Source organism: Anguilla anguilla, chromosome 17 (genome assembly GCF_013347855.1).
Source record: "Anguilla anguilla isolate fAngAng1 chromosome 17, fAngAng1.pri, whole genome shotgun sequence".
In the NCBI taxonomy this organism is placed as follows: domain Eukaryota; kingdom Metazoa; phylum Chordata; class Actinopteri; order Anguilliformes; family Anguillidae; genus Anguilla; species Anguilla anguilla.
In genome coordinates, this window is record NC_049217.1 from 28,510,704 (window position 1) to 28,532,638 (window position 21,935).

The 21,935-nt window shown below is 40.9% G+C and overlaps 1 protein-coding gene and 1 long non-coding RNA gene across 2 annotated transcripts in view; one reads left to right on the plus strand and one right to left on the minus strand.

The window, feature by feature from the left end:
* Positions 1–3,704: 3,704 nt before the first annotated feature.
* LOC118216554 overlaps positions 3,705–21,935 on the minus strand; it is a 42,845-nt gene continuing 24,614 nt past the window's right edge. Inside the window, exon 3 of the long non-coding RNA XR_004763030.1 lies at positions 3,705–3,725. This is a non-coding gene — a long non-coding RNA (uncharacterized LOC118216554). The remainder of the gene's footprint in view (positions 3,726–21,935) is intronic.
* cbx8a (chromobox homolog 8a (Pc class homolog, Drosophila)) lies at positions 13,649–16,772 on the plus strand. The gene is made up of 5 exons (XM_035397827.1): positions 13,649–13,829; positions 13,959–14,002; positions 14,358–14,423; positions 14,557–14,623; positions 15,168–16,772. The coding sequence occupies exons 1-5, from the start codon at positions 13,761–13,763 to the stop codon at positions 16,002–16,004; spliced, it is 1,083 nt and encodes a 360-aa protein (XP_035253718.1). The 5' UTR covers positions 13,649–13,760; the 3' UTR covers positions 16,005–16,772.

The following is a 21,935-nucleotide window of genomic DNA, read 5'->3' on the forward strand; positions in this document are numbered from 1 at the left end:
TGTGCGTGTGCTTGTGTGCATGTGTGTGTACACGTGGCCTGGTTTCAGAAAGGCCCCTTCATTGCATGGCAGAGCAATCCTTTGTTAAACCTACTGCAAGGACTATCACTGCAAGGGAGGTTCTGTGCCTGGCACCTCCTGGTTTCACTGAGTTTCATTCTGCTGAAGTTAGCTCACAACTGAGAATTCAGTCCGTTGGTGCCGGGAAGAAATTTCTAGTGATGAAGCAAGCCTGTTTAGAAAATGCACTGCAACAGGGTGATCTGTTTGTTACTGCTGTATAATTCAGAAGATTTTCTAGTCTCTTCCCGTTTCATTTCAAGCTTTCCTTTTTATTTTTTTGCACTTTGTTCTTCAAAGACTGAGGGAGGATGACATTCTTTGAAGTATGTTTTCCAACAAAGAATAAATTATGACAATAATAAGCATGTCTGGAAATTAAGTTTTGTTTTTGACAGTGTACCGCAATGCATTGTGGGTCACTGTGAGGCATGTTACATTTAATCCAACCTTTTGACACTTTTGCAGTCCCAGGCAATGAAATTTAAGAGACGTGTCCATCTGGTTCAATTAAAAAATAAAAATAAAAATCATATCCTGCTATTAAATGAAAGGACGACACTGGAAGGGACAAAGGAAGACAAATGCATGGACAGAGCACAGACTGCCAGCCTAGGTTTGGGGTCGGTTAGGCGCCAGAACAGCGATTCCCAAAGCTCTGTTCCGCTAAGAAAAACTGACGCACGTTGGGTGTTAGCAGTTAGCGTTAGCCTAATTTGCAGCTGCGCCTCTTTGAAACCACCGAATCAACCCTGTTTCAATCCGCCCATTTTCACTAGACTGCCTTTGCGAACCATGTGAGCGGACTGACTGCACTGCACACAGACAGGGGTTTGAGCAGAGTAACAGGGCTGAATTCACTGCACACAGACAGGGGTTTAAGCAGAGTAACAGGCTGAATTCACTGCACACACAGACAGGGGTTTAAACAGAGTAACAGGGCTGAATTCACTGCACACACAGACAGGGGTTTGAGCAGAGTAACAGGGCTGACTGCACTGCACACAGACAGGGGTTTATGCAGAGTAACAGGCTGAATTCACTGCACACACAGACAGGGGTTTGAGCAGAGTAACAGGGCTGAATTCACTGCACACAGACAGGGGTTTGAGCAGAGTAACAGGGCTGAATTCACTGCACACACAGACGGGTTTAAGCAGAGTAACAGGCTGAATTCACTGCACACACAGACAGGGGTTTGAGCAGAGTAACAGGGCTGAATTCACTGCACACAGACAGGGGTTTGAGAAGAGTAACAGGGCTGAATTCACTGCACACACAGACAGGGGTTTGAGAAGAGTAACAGGGCTGAATTCACTTTCTGTCCCACAGGGCTGGGCTGCAGTCTGGCAGAACTGAACTGCACACAACTCTAATTCAAGCACCAAATCCCTGTGTCATGCACATACAGTACATATGTACAGTACGTACATGCATACATACATACAGTACATACATGCAGGCATGCATTCATACATACGTACATACATAATAAATACACATATCGACACGATCACACTTTTTTTTCAAATAATTTGAAATTGCATTGTGTAGCTTCTGTCTTTTTTAGTCTACAATCACTTTTCATATTACAGATGTACTAGTTCAGAGAAATGACAACGGAAATAACAGCCATTAGAACGATTTCACTGCTGAAAGGAACTACGCTGTCGTGCGTTTGCACAGACCACTTCATTAAGTGGTTTCCAGGGAAACACACGTTCATATCACACCCCGTTCTTTTATTAGAAACACGCGAAACGGTTCACATCAGAACAATCTACCGTCCGTCTCGGAGGCAAGCGCCAGTGCGCAAGACGAGCGATGCGTTTACCGCTGACCCCGGAGGCGGAGTGATCTCACATTACGCAGTCACATTAATGCGCCAGAGCCTCCTGCTGCCATCCCATAATCGCTCAGCCACTGCATGAAAACACCAGGCTCCAGGATCAGTGATGACTGGGCAGAAATGACAGGTGTTTGAGGGGGGAGGGGGGGGGGGGGGGCGAGGCTGTGTGCAGCAGTGATGTATCAGGAATCGAGGTACACCCTATGGAAAATTCCCCGGGGACCACCCCCACCCCCACCCCCACCGTCCCATCACCTGCTGAAAACTCCAGCTAAAACCAGCTGGGATTCTAAGCTGGTTAAAGATGGTTCGAGATGAGTCTTTCCGACACTTCTAGCTGATCATAGCTGGTCTGTGACTGATCAAAGCTGCTCTATACCTGGAGAAAGCTGTTCAAAGCTGGTTAGGCCGGTAGAGTAAGCTGGGGGTCAAATGGTGGACTAGCTGACTGTATGGGCTGGTCAGCTGGTGAACAGCTGGTTAACCCGGCTACAAGTGTCGGAACACACAGCTTAAATCAGCTTGACCAAATCAGGCTGGTTTAAGCTGGAATTTTTAGCACTTTGAAGACCCCGCCCCTCAACACATGATTTCCCGGCTGAACATGAGAAAGGGGTTAAAAAAAAAAAAAGCGAATTTACAGAGCTTTGCTCTGAAATTATGTATCATGAAAAACAGATGGTGACGCTGTGCAAATTTAAATTCCATTGGAGGTGACAAGTGCTCATTTGCTAAATACCTCAAAGGACTTGTGTGAGTATTGAATAGTTATGGGGATTTCTGGTGTTTTTGTGGGAAACTAATGGCGGTCTCCAGACTCAGCTGAATGTGTCACCAGTTTCATCCTATATGAGTAATCTCAGAGGGGAGCTCAATGAGGGTTCGCTGATTGTTGAATAGTTTTTAATGTTCAGAGATGTCTAGTGAGGAATGAATGTGAAATATTTTTGATGATATATTGTGAATTGTGAAGGAATGGGTGTGTGAGTGAGTGAGTGAGTGAGTGATAATCTCTGACAATGAAGAGTTCCAGAGCCCTCTGATAATTAAATGCCAGCATCAGCAACATAACAGGACTCAAACAGGGCAAACTGAGCCATGCACCTGTATGACAGCCACCACAATAACGTTCATCAGTTACAGTGAAAACACAGATCATTTCGTCAGCCAATGGTTCCCGTCTGGTGCGAAGAAGGCACAGCTGACAGATTTCTGCTAAATTATGAAACAACCCTACGGTACGACATCTGAAGTTTCAATCAATTCCTAACAATTGATAAATATGATAAATATAGATACATCAGCATGGCACATGGGGAATAGTATGCTTCCAGGGTACCCAGAGAGGTACAGCAACTCTTGAGACCCATCCCATTTACGTCGTAGCCCACATGTTAAAAAAGGGGAAAGGCCAGCCCATATAAGGACTTCAATACAGCTCTTAGGTTATGGAATGTTGTGAAAATGTCGCAAAAGATGTGATTTTTTTGGGGTTGCAAAAACAAATACATATTGCCAATGTTTTTATTCGCCAAAACCCTTACGGCAGAGTAGCAGAAAGTTTCAGTAATGTCTTGTGCGAACTGGGAACCTAGTGTGCATGTGCTGTACGTCATGTGAGGAAAATCAAAGGAAAACACTGAGGAATAACAGGGAATAACAGGGAATAACAGGGAAAAGTGAGCACTCACCCTGGAACTGCCGCTGTTGCAGGGCAACCATGACCTTCAGGTCAGTGCCCAAGGTCAGATGCACCGCCGGTCCTCTTTAGAGGAAGGTTCACTTGCAGGCGCTCTTCTCTGTCGCTCTGCATCCCCTAAAGGAGCACGCAGAAAGGGTGCTGAAGACCAGGAAAAACCCAAACCCCAAAAGGAAAACAGAGGCGTGGGCCCCTAAACCAACACCCCTTCCAGATGACTAACAGGGAAAAGCCATCTTCAGTAATACTGGCGCATTGAATCTGGAGTTCCAGGGGATTTGCATAACGGTGTTTGCCACAACAGGGGTTTACAGAAAGGCAGAGGATGTGCGCAGAACGATGAAGGTCAAATCTATTTCAGAGAACCGTCTAGCGGTCCCTCAAACCAACCCGAAACAAGCATGCTTATATGACTCAAATATCAGAACTGCGCAAAGTAATAACAACAATAACAATAATAATTTACTTTATTTGTTTAGCACCTTTCACACAATGAATTTGCAGCCCAAAGTGCTTCATAGCATAGTTCAGACACAGCATTTTTAAGAAGTAAGTAAACAATTAGCTCAGTCTGAACTCCATCACCATAACCGCATTAATTAATTTTTTCTTATGAAAGAGCCAAATGTACCCTTTAGGGTGAAGGGGAATGCCTATGACTACATAATTACACTGCATCACACGCCGCAACACAAAACAGAGGACGTGTGTTGATGGGGGGGGGGGGGGGCCTAGTCCTAGAGAGTCACAAGGCCAGCTGGCTTCTGTCTTCTCCCAAACATCAGCAGCCAAGGCCCACAAATCCAGGTGAGCTCTGTTCACGGTGTAATCAGCTGCTTTAACTGATCAAACAAGTGTTCTGTAATGGACAATCAAATGCTGAGGAACAACAAAAACCAGCACATCACATGGACCAGGGCTGGAGATCCTTGACCAAACACAACCAGCAGAGGGCAGCAACTGTGTCAGATTCCAACCCATAAGGACCACACTGCTGGTATTTCTTGCAGTACAGAACTTGGGGCTTCAGCACTTCAGAGAGTAAAAAATTCAGTTGAATTCCATTTAATTTGTGTACCACTTCTTTACAGAGACACTGTCACAAAAACTTTTTTTTTACAGAAAAAGAGGAAATAGGAAATTTGGCAAAGACCAAGCCTGAGGTGAACAAAACTCCCCAAAAAGCCCTCAAACGTGGGCAAGAACAAACTCAATGGGGAGAAATGAAACTCCAGGTCTAACAACGGTTTTGTGGCCTTAGACCTGGGCTTCCCCAACCCAGTCCTCAAACCACCCAGGGCATGCTGGGATTAAGTAGAGCCAGGCCCTCTGTCAGTTAATGTGGTTGACGTGTATTTTAGTACTTCCATAATTTGCAAATTAAAACTTATTTTAAGCCACTGCAGGTTCAGCTCATGTAGCCACAAATCATTTCCCCTCAGTTACCGTGTGATTGCACGTTTAGCCTGTCCAATTCATCTGATTTCATTTTAACCAATTCATTTACTTTTTAATCTAACGACCTTCTGAAGAAATTATTTGTCATACAGCACATAACTGAGCGAGCACGGGATCTATCTGGGACGGGACTGGATTTTGTGTAAACGGCCAGGGCAGCCCAGGGGTACGTAACTCCAATCCGTAGAAACTTTGAGTGCACGCAGGTCTCTGTTCCAAACACTTATCCTGGCTTTATTTTATGAACAGCTGTACACACATTGATTCTGGCATGCTCTTATAACGGACCGCAGCAAAAACATTTTCACCATGGGTATGTGGGAGAGTCTGCATCTTGTGTCATTTTCAAATGTGAGATGAGCTAAAAAAAAATTTTTTTTTTTTAATTAAAAAAAAAAAAACAATGGTTGGGCTACTTAATGATTTTAGGGCAGAAGTTGGAACGAAATCCAGAAACGGATCAGCAGCGCCTTGTGTACCCCTGAAGCAGTCACATAAAATCCGGGGTGCGCAACGAGGGTCGATGCATTTCAGAGTTTTGCGCAAACGTCTGCTCTCCGTCATTCAGTGAACTCAATCGCATCCTGATCCGACATCTGCATGAGCACCAGCTGCAGCCACAGACTGCAAGTGTATCCTAAAGTCTTCCACACTGCTCAAATACAGGAGTGACTGACCCAGCGTAGTTTATGGAGCTGTCAAGTGCAGGAGTGACTGACCCAGCGTAGTTTATGGAGCTGTCGAGTACAGGAGTGACCCAGCGTAGTTTATGGAGCTGTCAGAAAACTAAAATTAAGGTAAATCTGGAGGCTGGAACTTCCCCCATCTGTCCAGAACTCAGACTCATTCCCCCTTTTCACTTCCTGTCTCAAACCCCATCTATTCAAATTTAATTAAAATCCCCCCCATATCTCCCTGGACACTCCCCTCCTCACACACGCCTATCTTTCTCACCCTGCCATCTTGCATCTCTCACTCGCTGTCTTCCTTCCCCATACTCTACTGCTGTATCGTCTTACTGCTGTACTTGTACTTTCTGTTTTGTGTCATCTTGTTTTAATTATGTGTATTGTAAAGTGTCTTTGGGTTGAGAAAAATGTAGCCTATTTATTTATTTTTGCTAGATAATGCTTTTAAAAAAAACGTGTTAATTTGCTTAGATTATTAAAACAACGATTTGTGGGGAAATGGTATTGAATTTCCTTTTTGAAAATGTTTTATTGCACTTGTTGCTCCAAAACCAGTTTCCTGTTTGTTAATTTGCGTTAATTGCTTACGCAACTGCAGTGCGTAGCTGGAGGGAGTGGTGCATTTACCACATTATCAAAACAACTATATAGCTACAATGCATCAAAACTGAAAAAAAAAAAACAAAAAAAAAAAACTTAGTAACAACTTTCCTATTTTAAAATAATTGTTTCAATGTAAGAACGTTAAAATGCATTTGGAAACTGTTGAAAGGACATTCACAAACGGGTTGAAAAATGTGTAGAATGAAATACCACATATAACCAAACACATAAACTTAGAGACAACTAAAATTTGTGATTTGGCATGACAGCAAAGATTATTTGGTCATACTGGTCGAGCTGTGAACGCAGCAAGCGACGTAAGGCTATAACCGTTGAGCAGTTTGAGGCTGGCATAGAAATGTAGCTGGTCATAAGTAGGCTACAACTAAACACACCTGAGTTGCTTTCAGTTCATTTAGAGTTCTGTCATTGCTAATAAGTAAACGCCTATCTCGATTTCAAACCTGTACGCCGAAAGGTGCGCTGGTAGTTAAATCGCTATGCCACATTATCTAGCCTACATATGTATTATATTATTAGATATCTGACAGTTCGTCCAACATGTTTTCTGCCCATAAAAGTATATTTTAGTAGCCTAGGTCTGTAGGTTACTACGCATTTCCAAAAAATACGTTTTAAAATAAGTATTATTTTATCGCATCCTCCGGTTATTTTAAGGATTGCAATGTGCACTTTCGTTCTACAGGTGGAGAGTGTGGGTAGCTCTTGGGTAATGGAATGTTGGAATGCCACTGTGAGTAGGGTGCATTCATTCAATGCGTGTGCCGAATTGGTGATATATAACCAAGAATCGGCGTGCGACCTGTGTATGTAGCGCTACATGATACTACATCTTTCCTCATTCCATTTAAACGAGCAATCTCATGACGTTGGCGACACCGATTCGACTCCATGAGACAGGCTTCCACTGCCGATGCAAATAGCCGGATACTGTCACAAATCAGCCACCCCGCCGCAATGAAGTGCAAAGAATGAATTGAATCCAATGCAATTTAGGCTACGCAATTGCTTTATTGGCCAAAATAATTATTAACTAAAATGGCGGACTTTACCCCACAAGAAAAAAAAAGAAATCTGGCTCATGTCTACAATGATTAGATGAAGCTTTCTTTTGGTGCAATGCTGAAAGCTGTGGCGTTTTATGACGCCCGACCACAGCGACTTCACGAAGGCGTAGCCGACATTTCCTTTATCCTCAGGCCTCTGGGTCTATGTAGCCTACTTACGATACGTTCGCTGCAAAACAGAGAATATGGCGAATATGGCTTCTCTTGTAGTCGAAGAGCAGACTGTCAGGCGCACTCCCGCCATTGTTCTACTATAACACATCAATCGACGAACAGCGCTGTGTAGCCAAACACATTGACAAACCTGTCAAATCAAAGACGTCAGTTCGACGTCTAAAATTGGGGTGCAGTATTATTGCCGATGTTTTTCTTTTAGGATAGGCTATTATCAGTTTTTTTTTTTATTTGTCCAATTCAGGGTTTATATACATGAAACAACTCTCACGAAAACAGATATCTTAACATAAATCTATGTTTGAGTATAAACAGTAACGCAAAAACGTTGGCCTCCGATAATAGGCTACAATTGAATAAAATATAGGTTACAATTTAGCCACTTGCCGGTTCGCATATAGGCCACATCACGCACAGAACTGGTAGGCTACGTAGTCACTCAGCCTACATATAGTTAAATTGTCAAATAGTGCAGCGGACAACCTTTCCCGGAAAAAAAACGTTCCTCTTCTTGCTCACGGGTCTGCATATTTTTTTCAAAATTGAAAAGAACGCTGTGCGAGGGAATCAATAACCTATCGTAAAAAAGAAGGGCACCTAAAATGATTATAAATTGACACCATAAACAGTTCAAAAAGAAAAAAAACATGGAAATGTTATTTTCAGATTTCCATTTTAACGAGCTGTAGTATAATGCGGCTGACTAGAAAAAAACCTAAGTATAGTTTAACTAAAACGGCAGAGATGAGCTTCCAATCAAGCACTTAGCTCAAAGATCTGACCTTGACGTGATTACAGTCCAGTGTTATATCGTTGGCTGATCCAGAGTGAGACATTTGTGACTACTAAACATGACAGAAAAAATTGTAGGCCTACAGTGACTTTAATGTCGTCCTGTTTCCATTTTAGGGTATTTTCGTGACAGGCGACAAAATCATTTCCTGAGAAAAGTTCCACATTGAACCAATTGTGTGTCCTATGTTGCCGTATATAAATATGCATATTATGACAAACATATTACACCATGCAGCAACCACACTGCAGGAGCTACGAAGCGTAACGAGATGCCAAATTGATGCACTGACAGACATAGTCACACACACACAATATGCACTTTAGATTTTAGAATCACCATATAGAGTACTCTAAGCTACAATAGGAGCCAGTCTTGCTACAGTAGACTAGTTATAGCCTAGTGTTTCATGCTTAAAAGGCCATGATACACCGGCAATGTTCTAGGCAATTTAGATGGACAATATTGCCTGCAAGGAGAATACGAAAACAGGACATAAGTCGGTGAGTGGAACATTTTGGGCTCCAGGAAATTAAAGTACGGTGGATAAAACAGTCTTTGTCATTCATATCTGTGGGCAAAATTGCCCATCTGCATTGCCTCCAAATGTTGCATGCGTGTCGTGGCCTCAAGACTGACGTCACAATGATACCATTATTGCACATTCTTCAGACAGGCCTATAATAAAAAATGTTTTAAATCTTTGAAAGAAAATTAAATGTGACGGTCCTTATAGTATGTTAAGCAATAGATCTACAATAGATGCACAGCCTACATAATCCTTTCAGATCACTTTGGCCCTTTATAATTACGGTACAGAATGTGTAGGCTAAACCAGATTTTAAAAATGTATTTGGACGCATGACCATATCTTAATTTCTAAATGGAACATAATACCATATATTCCTTTACAATTTTACCACAGGCAGATACCATTACATTAATGTATTTTTCAAATTTGACTGTTATGCTGTTATGCTGACATATAGCTAGATTGCATAGGTGGTTCTAAAATAGTTAGGGTAGTGGTTTGAGCACCTAAAACGTTAAAATAGGCCATATATAGTATATAGACCTAGCCTATGTAAACCTCACCTGAACCACAAATCTCGGTACAGATCACAGCTTTCACTCTCTGTAGAGATGTCTTTTTTTTTATCACAGAGGCAGCACTCTGTAGTTCTGTCGATTTTAGTGTTAGGTGAGGAAAAAACAATATGTTATAAGGGGTGAGAAAATAGCTATGCACCTGATTATTAACACAACGTTACTAAATCTCCCGACAGCACAAGGATGTCATTTTGAAGTAGTGAATAACGTCATAAATGCAGCCTATTTGGAGATTTAAGAATTTTTTATTCGCTATAGGCGTTGTTCTTCAAATAAAGCACACCGCGTAGTTTCTGACACTCGAACTCACGGCGAAGGAGGTTGACCAGAAACCATCGAACCAATAATATTCTAACAACTCGGCTGCACCCATTTACGGTTGTCGCCATTGCCGCACTGCAGTCACAAGTAGACGAATCACCCACTGCACCATATAAGGATGTTCGTGTACGGTTTCAGTACGCTGCCCGATCGACATAGACTACAAAAACGAGCCTCTTTCATATCGAAATGTCTGTACAGACGGATTAGAATGATAACCGAACATCATAAATTAGGCTGCTTCTTGTGTTTTTGATTATGAGCACACTGGTTCGTGCGTGCCTTTGTCTCACTGCAGGCCGTCTTTCCGTGGATTTTCATAGGCTGTAGCCTAGACGTTTCTGTCTGGTAGCACAGAACGGTGTAGGCTACGCTAAAGCCTAGCGACTGAATTAAAACAAAATACACACACAAATGGTTTAATGTTTGTCCGCTTTCTCCGACCGTAGTGGCCTTATAAGAGGTCCTTCTGTATCGTGATATTTGCCACATACTGTAGCCTATAGCCGAGCTGTCCCGTATCGTTTCAGTCGAAATGCATTCTGTTCTTTTTCCACCTTATACCGTCAGCATCACTCGCATATGCGTCACACACGTCAGAGTACATTATAGAGGTAGGCTTCACAGTGAGATCAATTGCTAAACTGAATTGTGCCTGAAGAAAATTATGCCGATAGCTTCGCTACATAAGCACAGAAATCATACTGCCTTTTGTGCAGGTTTTTAATTTCGGCATGAAATTTCCACATAGAGCACATGTATTAGGCTAATGGCGACGCTGCGTGGAGCTACAACTGCTCTCTCGCTCTCTCTCTTTCTCTCTCTCGGCACTGTAGCCAATCAGTGAAACTAATTTCATATTAATAACATGAATGTGATATAAAAATGAACACTAGACACTTAATACAACTGACACTTTTCTGGCATTTAACGTCCGAAAGCATTCACCAATAAAACGCGAATGGCATAACATAATGGAAACATAACTTATCATAATGGTAAAGACTATTTTGCACGAACGTCTAAAATATATGTACACAGAGAATGACAGCAAAAGGGTTGACATTTTCTTGTAAAAAGTAAAAACGTATGTATGCAGGCCTATGGACCAATTAATAACAATTATCATAACGACGACGACAACACTTTCAGAAATAAAGGTACAAAGGAGGTACATTTTTGTTCTTTAGGTATCAAATTTTCCAAATGTACTCCGACAGTACAGTAATGTTCGATTTGAGTATTAATACATAGCTTTTATAAGAACAAAAATTCCAAAGAGTTATGTACTGCTGGCTACATGTACAATTTTAATGGTTTCTACCTTTACAGGCACTTTTTCATACTTTTTTTATGAGCGTGGACAATACACGTCAATAGCCTACATCGGAAGGCCATATGAGAAATAGGATAGTGCTATTTTGGCTTAGTACAATCTTCATAAGCTAGTTCAAGCTTGATTACAATCAATATAATTACCAACACAGCCCATATCAAATGATGCGGAGATACACCCGAAAAGAACCATCATTTAATCGATTTGGGTTTATATCTAGTGTTATCTATTACTAAATACATTCTGAGTAATTGAAACATCTAGTCTCCTCAGAACGTTATGACATGCACTGAGCAACATGCGAGGTAAGAGCAGAAGACTTCAGTTATCGGTGTAGTTTTAAGTTCCTGCCACGTATTATTAATTCAATAGAACTACTTCATAACTGTGTTTATTTCTTGAGATGATCACTAATCACTACCCTCGTGAATGCACAGACGCACTCTGTCACACACGCGCGCGCGCGCGCGCGCACACACACACACAGTTCTCCACGCATTCACATTAATATAATCTACAAAAGAAATTAAAATGATGTTCATAGACTGTACAAAAACAAACGAAGGAAATAAGCTATTTTATTACACAATTTAATATGCTGTCGGTACTGACTTTTTGTGAAAAAATCCAAATCGATTTCATTGTAAATCCCCGAACAGACTTATAAATTAATCAGTTTTCGGAACCCATAATGTATTTAGCCTGTTAAAAGCATCTCATTATCAATTTTAAGACAAATGAATACCCATTTGGAACCTGCATGTTTTATATGACAAATTACATTTCTGTACGAATAAGTCTGGATTATTATTATTATTATTATTATTATTATTATTATACAATCCACGTTAAAATGTTTTTATTCAAATGCAGCCTAAATTCCTGAATAAAGCGTTGACAACAGCAAAGGGGTTGGGCTATTTTTTTATTTTTGTCTTCATGCATCTGAAAATAAATATAGGCCATTATGCCTGTCATAATTCAGTAACGGCCATGTTTTCTGGCTCTAATAAGTTGTCATATGATTGCAGTGTGTCAAATAAGCGCCTGTGATTCATGAGCTCGATAATGGAACGTGATTATTTATTTATTTATTTATTGGTCTTCGAGTGCCAGCTATTTAAGGCTCGCTGTTCATCTGCATATGTAAATAAATAAATTGTTCATAGAAATCTGTCCAAGAAATCTCTTTTCGGTTTTGTTTGTTTATGTTTTTACGCGGTTATTTGATTAGATGTAGATTCTAAATTCATACTGAAGTTGCACTTTTGTGAAACGTCTAGGCCTACGCGGAACATGCTAAATAAATAAATAAATAAATAAATAAATAAATAAATAAATAAATAAATAAATTTATTTTAAAAACCTTTTTCAAATTATCTTATAGACTTCATTAGACTGAATTAATGATCGCATTTAGGCCTACTGTGGCATTCGGTAGATTGCAGCAAAATTTTACATTTAACATCCATAAAATTGAATTATTTATTCCTTGTCACGTCGAATACAGTAGCACCAAATGCAACGCGATTCCGTAGACTGACGTCAAACATAATTCCAACTTTTCCAAGTCAGAAATGAAGGTATGCCAATTATGGATTAAATTTCTAGTATTTTCCACATAGGCTATGACACGCCAATAATTTAAGACAATTTTCTTTAACAGCGTTGGCAAGTTCGTAGCAGGGATGCAATTAATTGCGTTTCAAACGGTGTTCTAGTACGTTCACAGAACAAAGCAATCTGGCAAGCTTGCATTTCGCTTAAAACAAATAGCCTACTGGGATATTTAAAAAGTTCATGACCAAGTATCGGCCATTAATCGGAAGTTTTAAGTATAGCCCACCGTTCTTCACCAATTCCAACATTATGATGAAACTGTTGATTTCATTGCAGCGACAAATGGCAATATACCTTTCATCGTTATTACCTCCAATTTGAAGACAACCAAGTTGTCTCATACAGTTTTGCTACTGGACCGGAATTATTTACAAATTGGAAAGTCACCAATTATTTTTGAATGTTATAATTATTTTGAATGTCAAATACTCTGTTTAGCAGCTTAACTCCATTTACTAACATTATTTCCTATAGTCCAATGTAGGCTACTTTTAATTAGAAGGCCTAGCTTTATTTAGGCTAACGTAGGCTACGTTGCTGAAAAAGAACAAACAGAATAGGTAGCCTACAGTGTAAATAAACATTATTGAATGCTGGAGAATATTAGATTACACTAATAATGAAAAAAGCCAAACCAACCTCACATTAACTTGTTAAAATGCTACAGAGTAGGCCTACAGAACATAGTCTACACTATAGCCTACTCAATTATGATATATTTTGTGAACAGCCATCGCTTCCTCTTGATTAAAATCTAAAACCTCCCCTCCTACACTTTGCAACTCCATACACGTAGCAACAGCTGAGCCAATGTGCTCCATATAAACGGCTCCACCGACAGCACCCCCTTAGCAACGCATTAAAACGTGATGACGTATTCTCTGGTATGAGTATTATGGGTTGTCTGGAATTAAGCAGGCGAACGTGGAGAGAGAAAATATAAGCGAGATAGAAGTAAACATGGAGCTGTCGGCTGTCGGGGAAAGGGTGTTCGCAGCAGAATCCATCATCAAACGGCGGATACGGAGAGTATGATAACCATCGTAATTCACAGCACATTCTATTATAATGCAAACAGCGTGTTTGCACGTCAACATCATGACATTCCTGTCTTGCTAAAAAAGTATTTTCTCCCCCCTTTTTAAATCACATTTGCAGGGTCGAATGGAATACCTGGTGAAGTGGAAGGGCTGGTCTCAGAAGTGAGTTGGCGTATCAACTGGCTAACTAGCTAGCTGTTAACTAACATTACGAATGTTATATTTGGTTATTATGTGATCGTTCCGCAGCATCAGTTCGCTTTGCACTTGTATCACGATGGCTATCCAGCTTGCTGGCTCGACGCAATTTTAAAGCTCGCTAGCTGGCTAGCTAACTAGCAGTTTAGCTCGTTGGCTATAGCTGCCATCAAAAAATATAGGCTACCCACTGGCTAATGAAACAGTTAGCTACCCAGCTAGCTCCTAATGTATTCCTATGTGCTTGCCGAAAATGCCGTTGCAGTGCATTTTTCTTGGTAGCTAGATTGTGACAGCCCTCTTCTCGTGTTTTGCATAGGTATAGCACCTGGGAACCAGAGGAAAACATCCTGGACGCCCGTCTTTTCGCTGCTTTTGAAGAAAGGTAAGGAAGCTACTGCGGAGGCCATTAGTAGTCGGTAACGTTAGAGTAAATGTAAACGGTAGCTAGCCGTGGACTTCCAGCCACACACGCACAGACCGAGATGCATGTACAAACGCCAGTGTCCTATTTACAGAGAGCGTGAGAGGGAGTTGTTTGGGCCCAAAAAGAGGGGACCGAAACCGGAGACTTTCATATTAAAGGTAAGATAGCTAATTGTTTATATCATGTCACATCGCGAAATCGTTACTCTAGCAAAATTAATCTCAGATTGGATTTTTCTGACTTTAGCTAGCTGGGCAAGAAGTATATGTTGAACAAACTGTAAGATATCTGGCGATTATTCACTTCGTGCCTAGTATCTGGGGGAAAGACCCACAGTTGGAATTTTATTATTTTTGTCGCAAAAACTGCGAATAACTTTTACCGTTAGGCCTTGAATAGCCCTATTTGGCTATGCCGGTGTAATGACTGTGACTGTGTAACTGAACTCCAAGCTGGCAAATAGACCCTACAACAGTTACACGCAGCTGGGCTATCGTGGTGTATAGCTACTATAAATATTAATGATAGACCAGGACTGTACTGATGAGTTAATTACCGACTCAGACTAGTTCATTTAACCCTTTCCGACATTTAGACTAAAGTCTAATTTGCCCAGCTGTAGCTAGCATGTTGTGAAATCATTATTATTTATGTTTAGCTAGGCTACTTGGCTGATAATCATTTGTTGTTAATTTCTCATAGGCTCAAGCTAAAGCGAAAGCCAAAACGTACGAATTCAGGAGCGATATGACCAGGGGTATTCGGGTTTCATATCCCGTCCCGGAACCGGTCGTTACACCGCGAGCTCGCGAAGGGTTAAGGACCATAGTACCCACTATTTTTCCGCCGAGTAGTATCAACAGAGGGGAGAGCGTGCGGGTCAGACCTCCGGAGCCGGAGCGAGGCCAGCGATCGATGGGAACGCCACGGCAGATCTCAGAAGGATTCGTCTCGGCGCCCAAGAAGAGGGGACCGAAGCCGAAGCTACGTTTCAAAGACAGTTCTAATATCTGCCCAGCCCACGAACCCGGCAAGACGAGTAGGTCAGACGCCCAGGTTAACTTTGGGCCATCCAAATTTGCTAAACACGGTCTTCCCGAGGCTGAAAACTCAAAGTTGAGTGTTATACAACTGCCTCAGAGGCACCACTCGGATTCTAATTATGTCAAAAAGCAGCTAGGATATGCACCCAGTGGAGGTACGATAAACTATGGCTGTGCTAGTGGGCCCAGCCGAAAAGGCTTGGACTTCCCCCATGGCAGGACTAAAGAGGGCTCAGGTGGCATACTGGCTCAGCCCAAACTGCACCTTTCAAAAAGCGCATTTCATGGATCCGACAGCTCTTCACAAAGGGAAAAGCCCGAAATTCGTGCCAAAATTCCAGTCGCCAGGATATTTGCGGAGCCCTCTGATGACTCCTGGACCCCGTGTCTGAACAACATTGAGAAGGTTGTTGTGACGGATGTGACATCAAACTTTCTCACTGTGACCATCAAGGAGAGCAGCACGGATAAGGGATTCTTTAAAGATAAAAGATGATCGTTTCATTTTCGTTTTTTTTTTTTTGTTCCTTCCGTTTTTAAAGAACTCATATTGATTTTGTTTCTCAGTTTAAAAAAAGAGTACATCCTAACTTAATCATTTAACTTCTGAAATTAATTTTCTATTCAACTGTACATTTAAATATCATGTGAACATGTGTGTAATAAATGTATAACTTGTATTTAATGACCAAATTAAACCATGTCCATAGGCAATGTATGCCACGAATAACTATTTTTCGTAAAAGATTGCACGTACCAAATTATTTTACCTGTATGAAACGTTTGTGCTTAAAGATGAAGTTGCTTTTCAGCTGTAGTACTTTTGGTGTGCTTAAGTAGCAGAAAGTAACTTTTGTCTACTTTGTTTAAATAAACTACAGGTGAGGAAGCTGATTTCATTTCACAGATATTTTGATTCTGTGAAACCAATTCGAACATTAGTTCGAATTCATTGAAATTATGTTGGCTGAGCCACACACCTTTTTAATAGTTCTTTGAAAACCAATCCCTCTTCATATTTTAGGTCTGCATATTTCATTTATAGAAGATGCAGAGTAAGTAGTCATTTTAGGCTATTGGCATTACTCTTGTTTTAAGGGAAACAATAACATATGAGGTTACACAAAAGGAAAAGGCTTACTGTGACCTTGTCTAACATCATTCATTCTTTCTTGTCTTTATTTCCGTATAATCCTTGCCTTGATTTCCCTTGACATCCATGTAATGGAGAAGGTTTTTATTAAAACAATATTACGCAATTGCCTATTGAGAATTCAGTGTACGCTTCCAGGAAACATCCTTGATCCTTGTGATGCCCTTGTAGCAGAGGAAAAACAGTAAGTGATTTGTGATATAATGGGTTGTTGATTGCCACAATTAAATAATTGCATTACACTGTACCGTTTTACCTCCATAGGCTACTCAAAGAGAAAAGATTATTCAGCGATACGTGTTTCTGCAGATCTGAAGGGCCCGCTGAATCCCCACTCGGATTGTGTCAAGAACTTCAGGAGTTTAAATAAACAGTTCCGTCTTGATGTGTTAATCTCATCAATGCGAGAAAGTCTCACCGAGATTAAGACGGCAAAACAAACCCGTTTTGGCCAATTATTAATTTTAAAAAAATATACGAATTAAATTACTGATTAGCCTACCAGTTGAGTCATCAAGAAAAAACGGTTTATGAATCGGGGCCACTGAATCTTATCCAAATGGCATAGCTGCCTATGACTGCGGCTCCACGTAGCGCAGTTTTTATCAAGCAAACGTTTAACTATCCAAGACGACCCTTCTTTGAAGATCAATTGATTGATCCTGAAATGATGGCGGTATTCATCATATTCTCCGAAGCTGGGTCTATATGTTCTTTTGCAAGGCTCAGTTTCCGGAGAAATAGCACGTAGCCTATACTCCGAATGGAAAAATGGACACCTGGCTTATACCAATCATATTATATGATTGTCAGAAAAAGATATAGGCCTATGCTATAAACAAATGCATAGGCTACCTTATCTAGAGGCCAAGTCATTTAGATCATGCATCTGAAAGATGCAACCATTTTTTGCAACAAGCTCCGTTACAGTTTCTTATTGCTTTATTGATCGGTTGGTTGCTTAATTGTTAGGTAGATATAATTATAAAGGGGAGTGCGAAATGCTGTAAATACTGTACGCCCAGCGCTGGAAAACCTGTAACGGAAAAAAGTTTGTCTATCTTCCAGTCAGTAAAGACGAAACCATGGAAACAACTTTTTCAATACTCGTTTGAATTCAATTAAAAAAACTGGCACTGATCAAGGCTGATATAACTTATGCCCGAAGACCGAGTTGGCGAATCGCAGGCATAAATATTTACGGGTTTTTCCCAGGGATTTTCATAAATGGTGCTCAGCGCTTGTAAAATGCAAATAGTGGTTTATGTTTGACGTATTTGAAAGTGAAAAGACAAACGCAACCCTGATTCAATCAACCTAGCTTGATACAAGATGAGTGTACCACCGGCTGATCGATGGACAATAGAAATATCTATGAGAATTTCACATATATAAAACAATAAATGGGGAATGAAATCGGGGTAATCCATCCAACATACAAAATATAATAAAGGTATGAAGGCTATGTTGTACTAAGCGATGGAGACGATGGGTGTATTTTTTTTACCAGAAACATCCTACACACAATTTGTAAATTAAGTACGTTCACTTAACGAAGTCAGCATTTATTGTTGACGTGGAAGAGTCGCACTTTCATTATTTCAAATGTAGGCCTACTGCCCTGCTCTTTATACCATTCACGCAACATTGACGCTTGCGTCATAATTGTTGTAATGTAGCCTACTTATTGCACGAATTTAAAAAATGTATTAGGCTATATGAATAGCCTATATAACGTCAGTGTTAAGAATGAACAAGTTATACGAGATCATTTATTTCGGCTCATCGCGGCCAGCGCAAGTTACATGTAATTACAAGTTTGAGACACAAAAGGAAAATACACTTGAAATGATATTTGCAAAACAGACGTTGTTGTCTGAGGATACGAGGTAGGCTACGCTGTAGGCTACTGTTTTGTCACATTGTGTAGAAACCTTGGCTGCCAGAAATGAATCCGAAGGGTTTCTACCGAGATTTTGGATTTAAAATGTAGCACAAAAAAAATGCCGTACATTTTTTGCTTCAAGCTCAATGGAGTTAGATTTATTTAATGCGTCTTGCTCTCCATCAATGAAATAATCGACAAAGTGTGCCTAATGCGATAGCATTTCAGAAACTGAGATTTAGAGGTCGGCCGTCTAACCTGAGAATTTAATAAAAATGACAACTGAGGATCACATAGGCTACTGCTACCTCATTTTAGTTTGGAAAGAAATATTATTGTATAATTGTTAAAAGTACTTTCAATACGTTTACATTAATTTACGGAGAAAATGTGCATAGACCACATTAACTTAAACGAGAAACGCTCTTTTAGATGAAAGCACGTCGACTGCTTCTGTTTGTAGGGCGACGCATTGCTTGTATAATAACCGGATCCTTTTTGTAATGTGAAATGTTTACTGCATGCAGAACGAGTAGGGAATCCACTTTTGGCAAACAGGACTGAATTCAATTAACATCTGTCCATAACGCTTCACAATGAAATGGAACTGTTCATCCTCACCGACGGTGTGGTTAACTCGGCAATCACCGAAATGGACATGCCTCAGGAGCCTTTATTCAGGGAAAAAAAAAAGTTAAGGATAAATGTTGACTTTGTTTAGAAAGAGAGTGCCATCGTATACTGCCAGGCATTAGTTCTTGCAGGTGGTGCAAAACTACCTAGCTGTAAGTAGGAAAAAAACAGCTTTTCTGCAGATAAACCAGCCACAATCCAAGGTTAAATATATTTAGGCCCAAACTTTGTCTTAGGATCACAGACAATAGGTGCGCTGGAGATGTTAATGAATGAATGAATGAATGAATGAATCATTGCATTTATATAGCACTTTTCAAATTTGCTCAAAGGGCTTTACAGTGATGAGTGGGAACTCAACTCACCCACGACCAATGGGAGAGCACCCACCTGGGTGATGCACGGCAGCCATTTTGCACGAGAACACTCACCACACATTAGCTAAGGTGGAGAGGGAGAGAACCATTTTTAGCCAATTAAGTCAGGGGATGATTAGGTGGCAAGTTTAAGTTTGAGAGAGCCAGATTGGGAATTTGGCCAAGACACCGGGGAACCCTACATCTTTATACAGTACAAGGAGCACCTGAGTGCATTCACATCAGGTGTGCAGGAGCTGCAGGATTTCTTCTAGAGCAGGCCAAGTGTCTGCTTTTTCTGACCACTAGCATGTATACTCTGCTTTTACTGTTTTTTTTTTGGGGGGGGGGGGGTTGTCTACTACTGCTGTTTGTTTCTTTGACTCTCTCTGTCCTGCCGTTTCCAGACCTGCACGAACATCTGTCTGACAACATCTGTCTGTTTGACAGGCAGCAGAAACAAAATGGGCGCAAATCCTGGGTTCCGCACACCGATTTGTCCATTTACCAGTCCCTTCTCCCTGCCTTTTTCATTTGCTGTCACCTCTGCAAAGGTCAACTGTTCTCAACCAAAAATTCAAAACCTATAAATCTATAAATCTCACAAGCTGTTCTCTACCTTCTCTTCCCTCCACCTATCCACCACCTCCATCTTCTCTCTTCTTCAACTTTAATGAGAAAGTTGCAGACATCCGCAGCTCCTTCAGGACTACTTGAAGCTACCTCTACTCCTTCTCCCACCCCCTGCTCCTTCCCTCCCTCTCCACCTTCACCTCCCCTGACATCCTCCCATTGACCACCTCCCTGCTGAACTCCTCCTTATCTTCTGGATGATTTCCCTCCTCCTTCAAGTTGGCTCACATCACCCCCCCCCCCCCCCCCTTAATTTTTACACCAGCCAAATTGATCATTGGCAGGCAGTAAGTTACTTACATAACAGCAAAACAACCGAAAATTTTCAGCATTATGAATCAAGGGCATATTACGCATGCCAGAAGTCAGAATACAATATATCCATCCTGCTACACTGCAGTATTAGTAGTTGTACAAGATCAAAGTTCAGTTCCAATACAGTTGGACTTGCATGTCTGGATGTCTCCAATATTTGGAAAATTTTCTATCAGCAAACATCTAACAGATGTGCATTACTGGCTCTGATTTAGCTTTTTACACATTACATATAAAGATTGGAATTAAAATCAAAAATGGTCCAAATCACATTCTGAAATTTAGTTAGAAAGTAAGTGAAAAGGTTCATTCTGTAAATTGTACTAGTGGATCGTTTCGTTATCCCAGAAAAGTACACACAAAGTGCAAGATGCCCTCTCCTGTTCACCAGCGTTACTTGGACTGGATTTGTGGCGGAGCTGCTGTTGTTTTGCGGTTTGTTTTTCTCTCTGAGGGTCCCCACTCTCAGAAGAATTCCATCCGAGCACAATGCCACGAGAAGCTCTTTTTTTGTAGAGTAACAAAGTTCCCATTCACCGTTCGCTCTCCCCGGGGAACTGGGCTCCGAGACCACGTGACCCAAACGGGGTCTGGAAATCGACCTGGCTGCGTAAACACAGACCCGCTGGCAAAGCAGAGGTTTTTATTTATTTATTTATTTACGGCAGGCGGAACACCAAGCGAAATTTTGATTTTTAAATAATATTTATGACTGTCAACAGCTGGTCTCTGTCGTCTTCAGTACACTTTGTGACCAGGCTCTGGGTCAAATGGAAACGCACGTTCCCTCATATACATATTTTGAACTGTTAATTTCAAACGATGTTTAATACTTCATCAGCAGCCTAACGCAGGAAAGCAAGAATTCACCGGTTGTTTCAAATGAAACAATGACCCTACATCCCTTCGTTCCCTTTAGCCCTGTGATGTAGGCTACCACCCAGCTCGAAGAGACCGAAAACGTCGCGTAACCTTTGCGAAAGTGCGGATGGGATACGTCTATTATAAACTGTGGAAGAGGCCGTAGACATGACGGCCGTAGACATGACTTCCCACCAGTTCAACTGCAAAACGTAGAGTGATTCAGGGTCTGTGACTCAATTTAAGACGTTCCCGTGGTTCGAGTGGTTGTGGTTTTTGTTTTGCTGGAGAAAAACGCCACTTAGTAGCTTACCTCTGCACGCAGATAAAACCTATTAATCATTTCGACACGTAATTTTCTCCACCGCCGTTTCACCCCCTAATATTTTATGCATTTACTTGTTGAGCATTGTCGTACGCTATGCTTTTAATTACAAATCAGGCGTAGCCTACATTCAAGTAAAAGGCAGAGACAAGACAAATCACATGAATTAAATAAATAAATCTAAATCTAATCGAAGTCCAGTATTGTTTTTGTATTTTGTAATTTCAGCTAAACTAAGCATTTTAATAACATTCACACTTAACGTT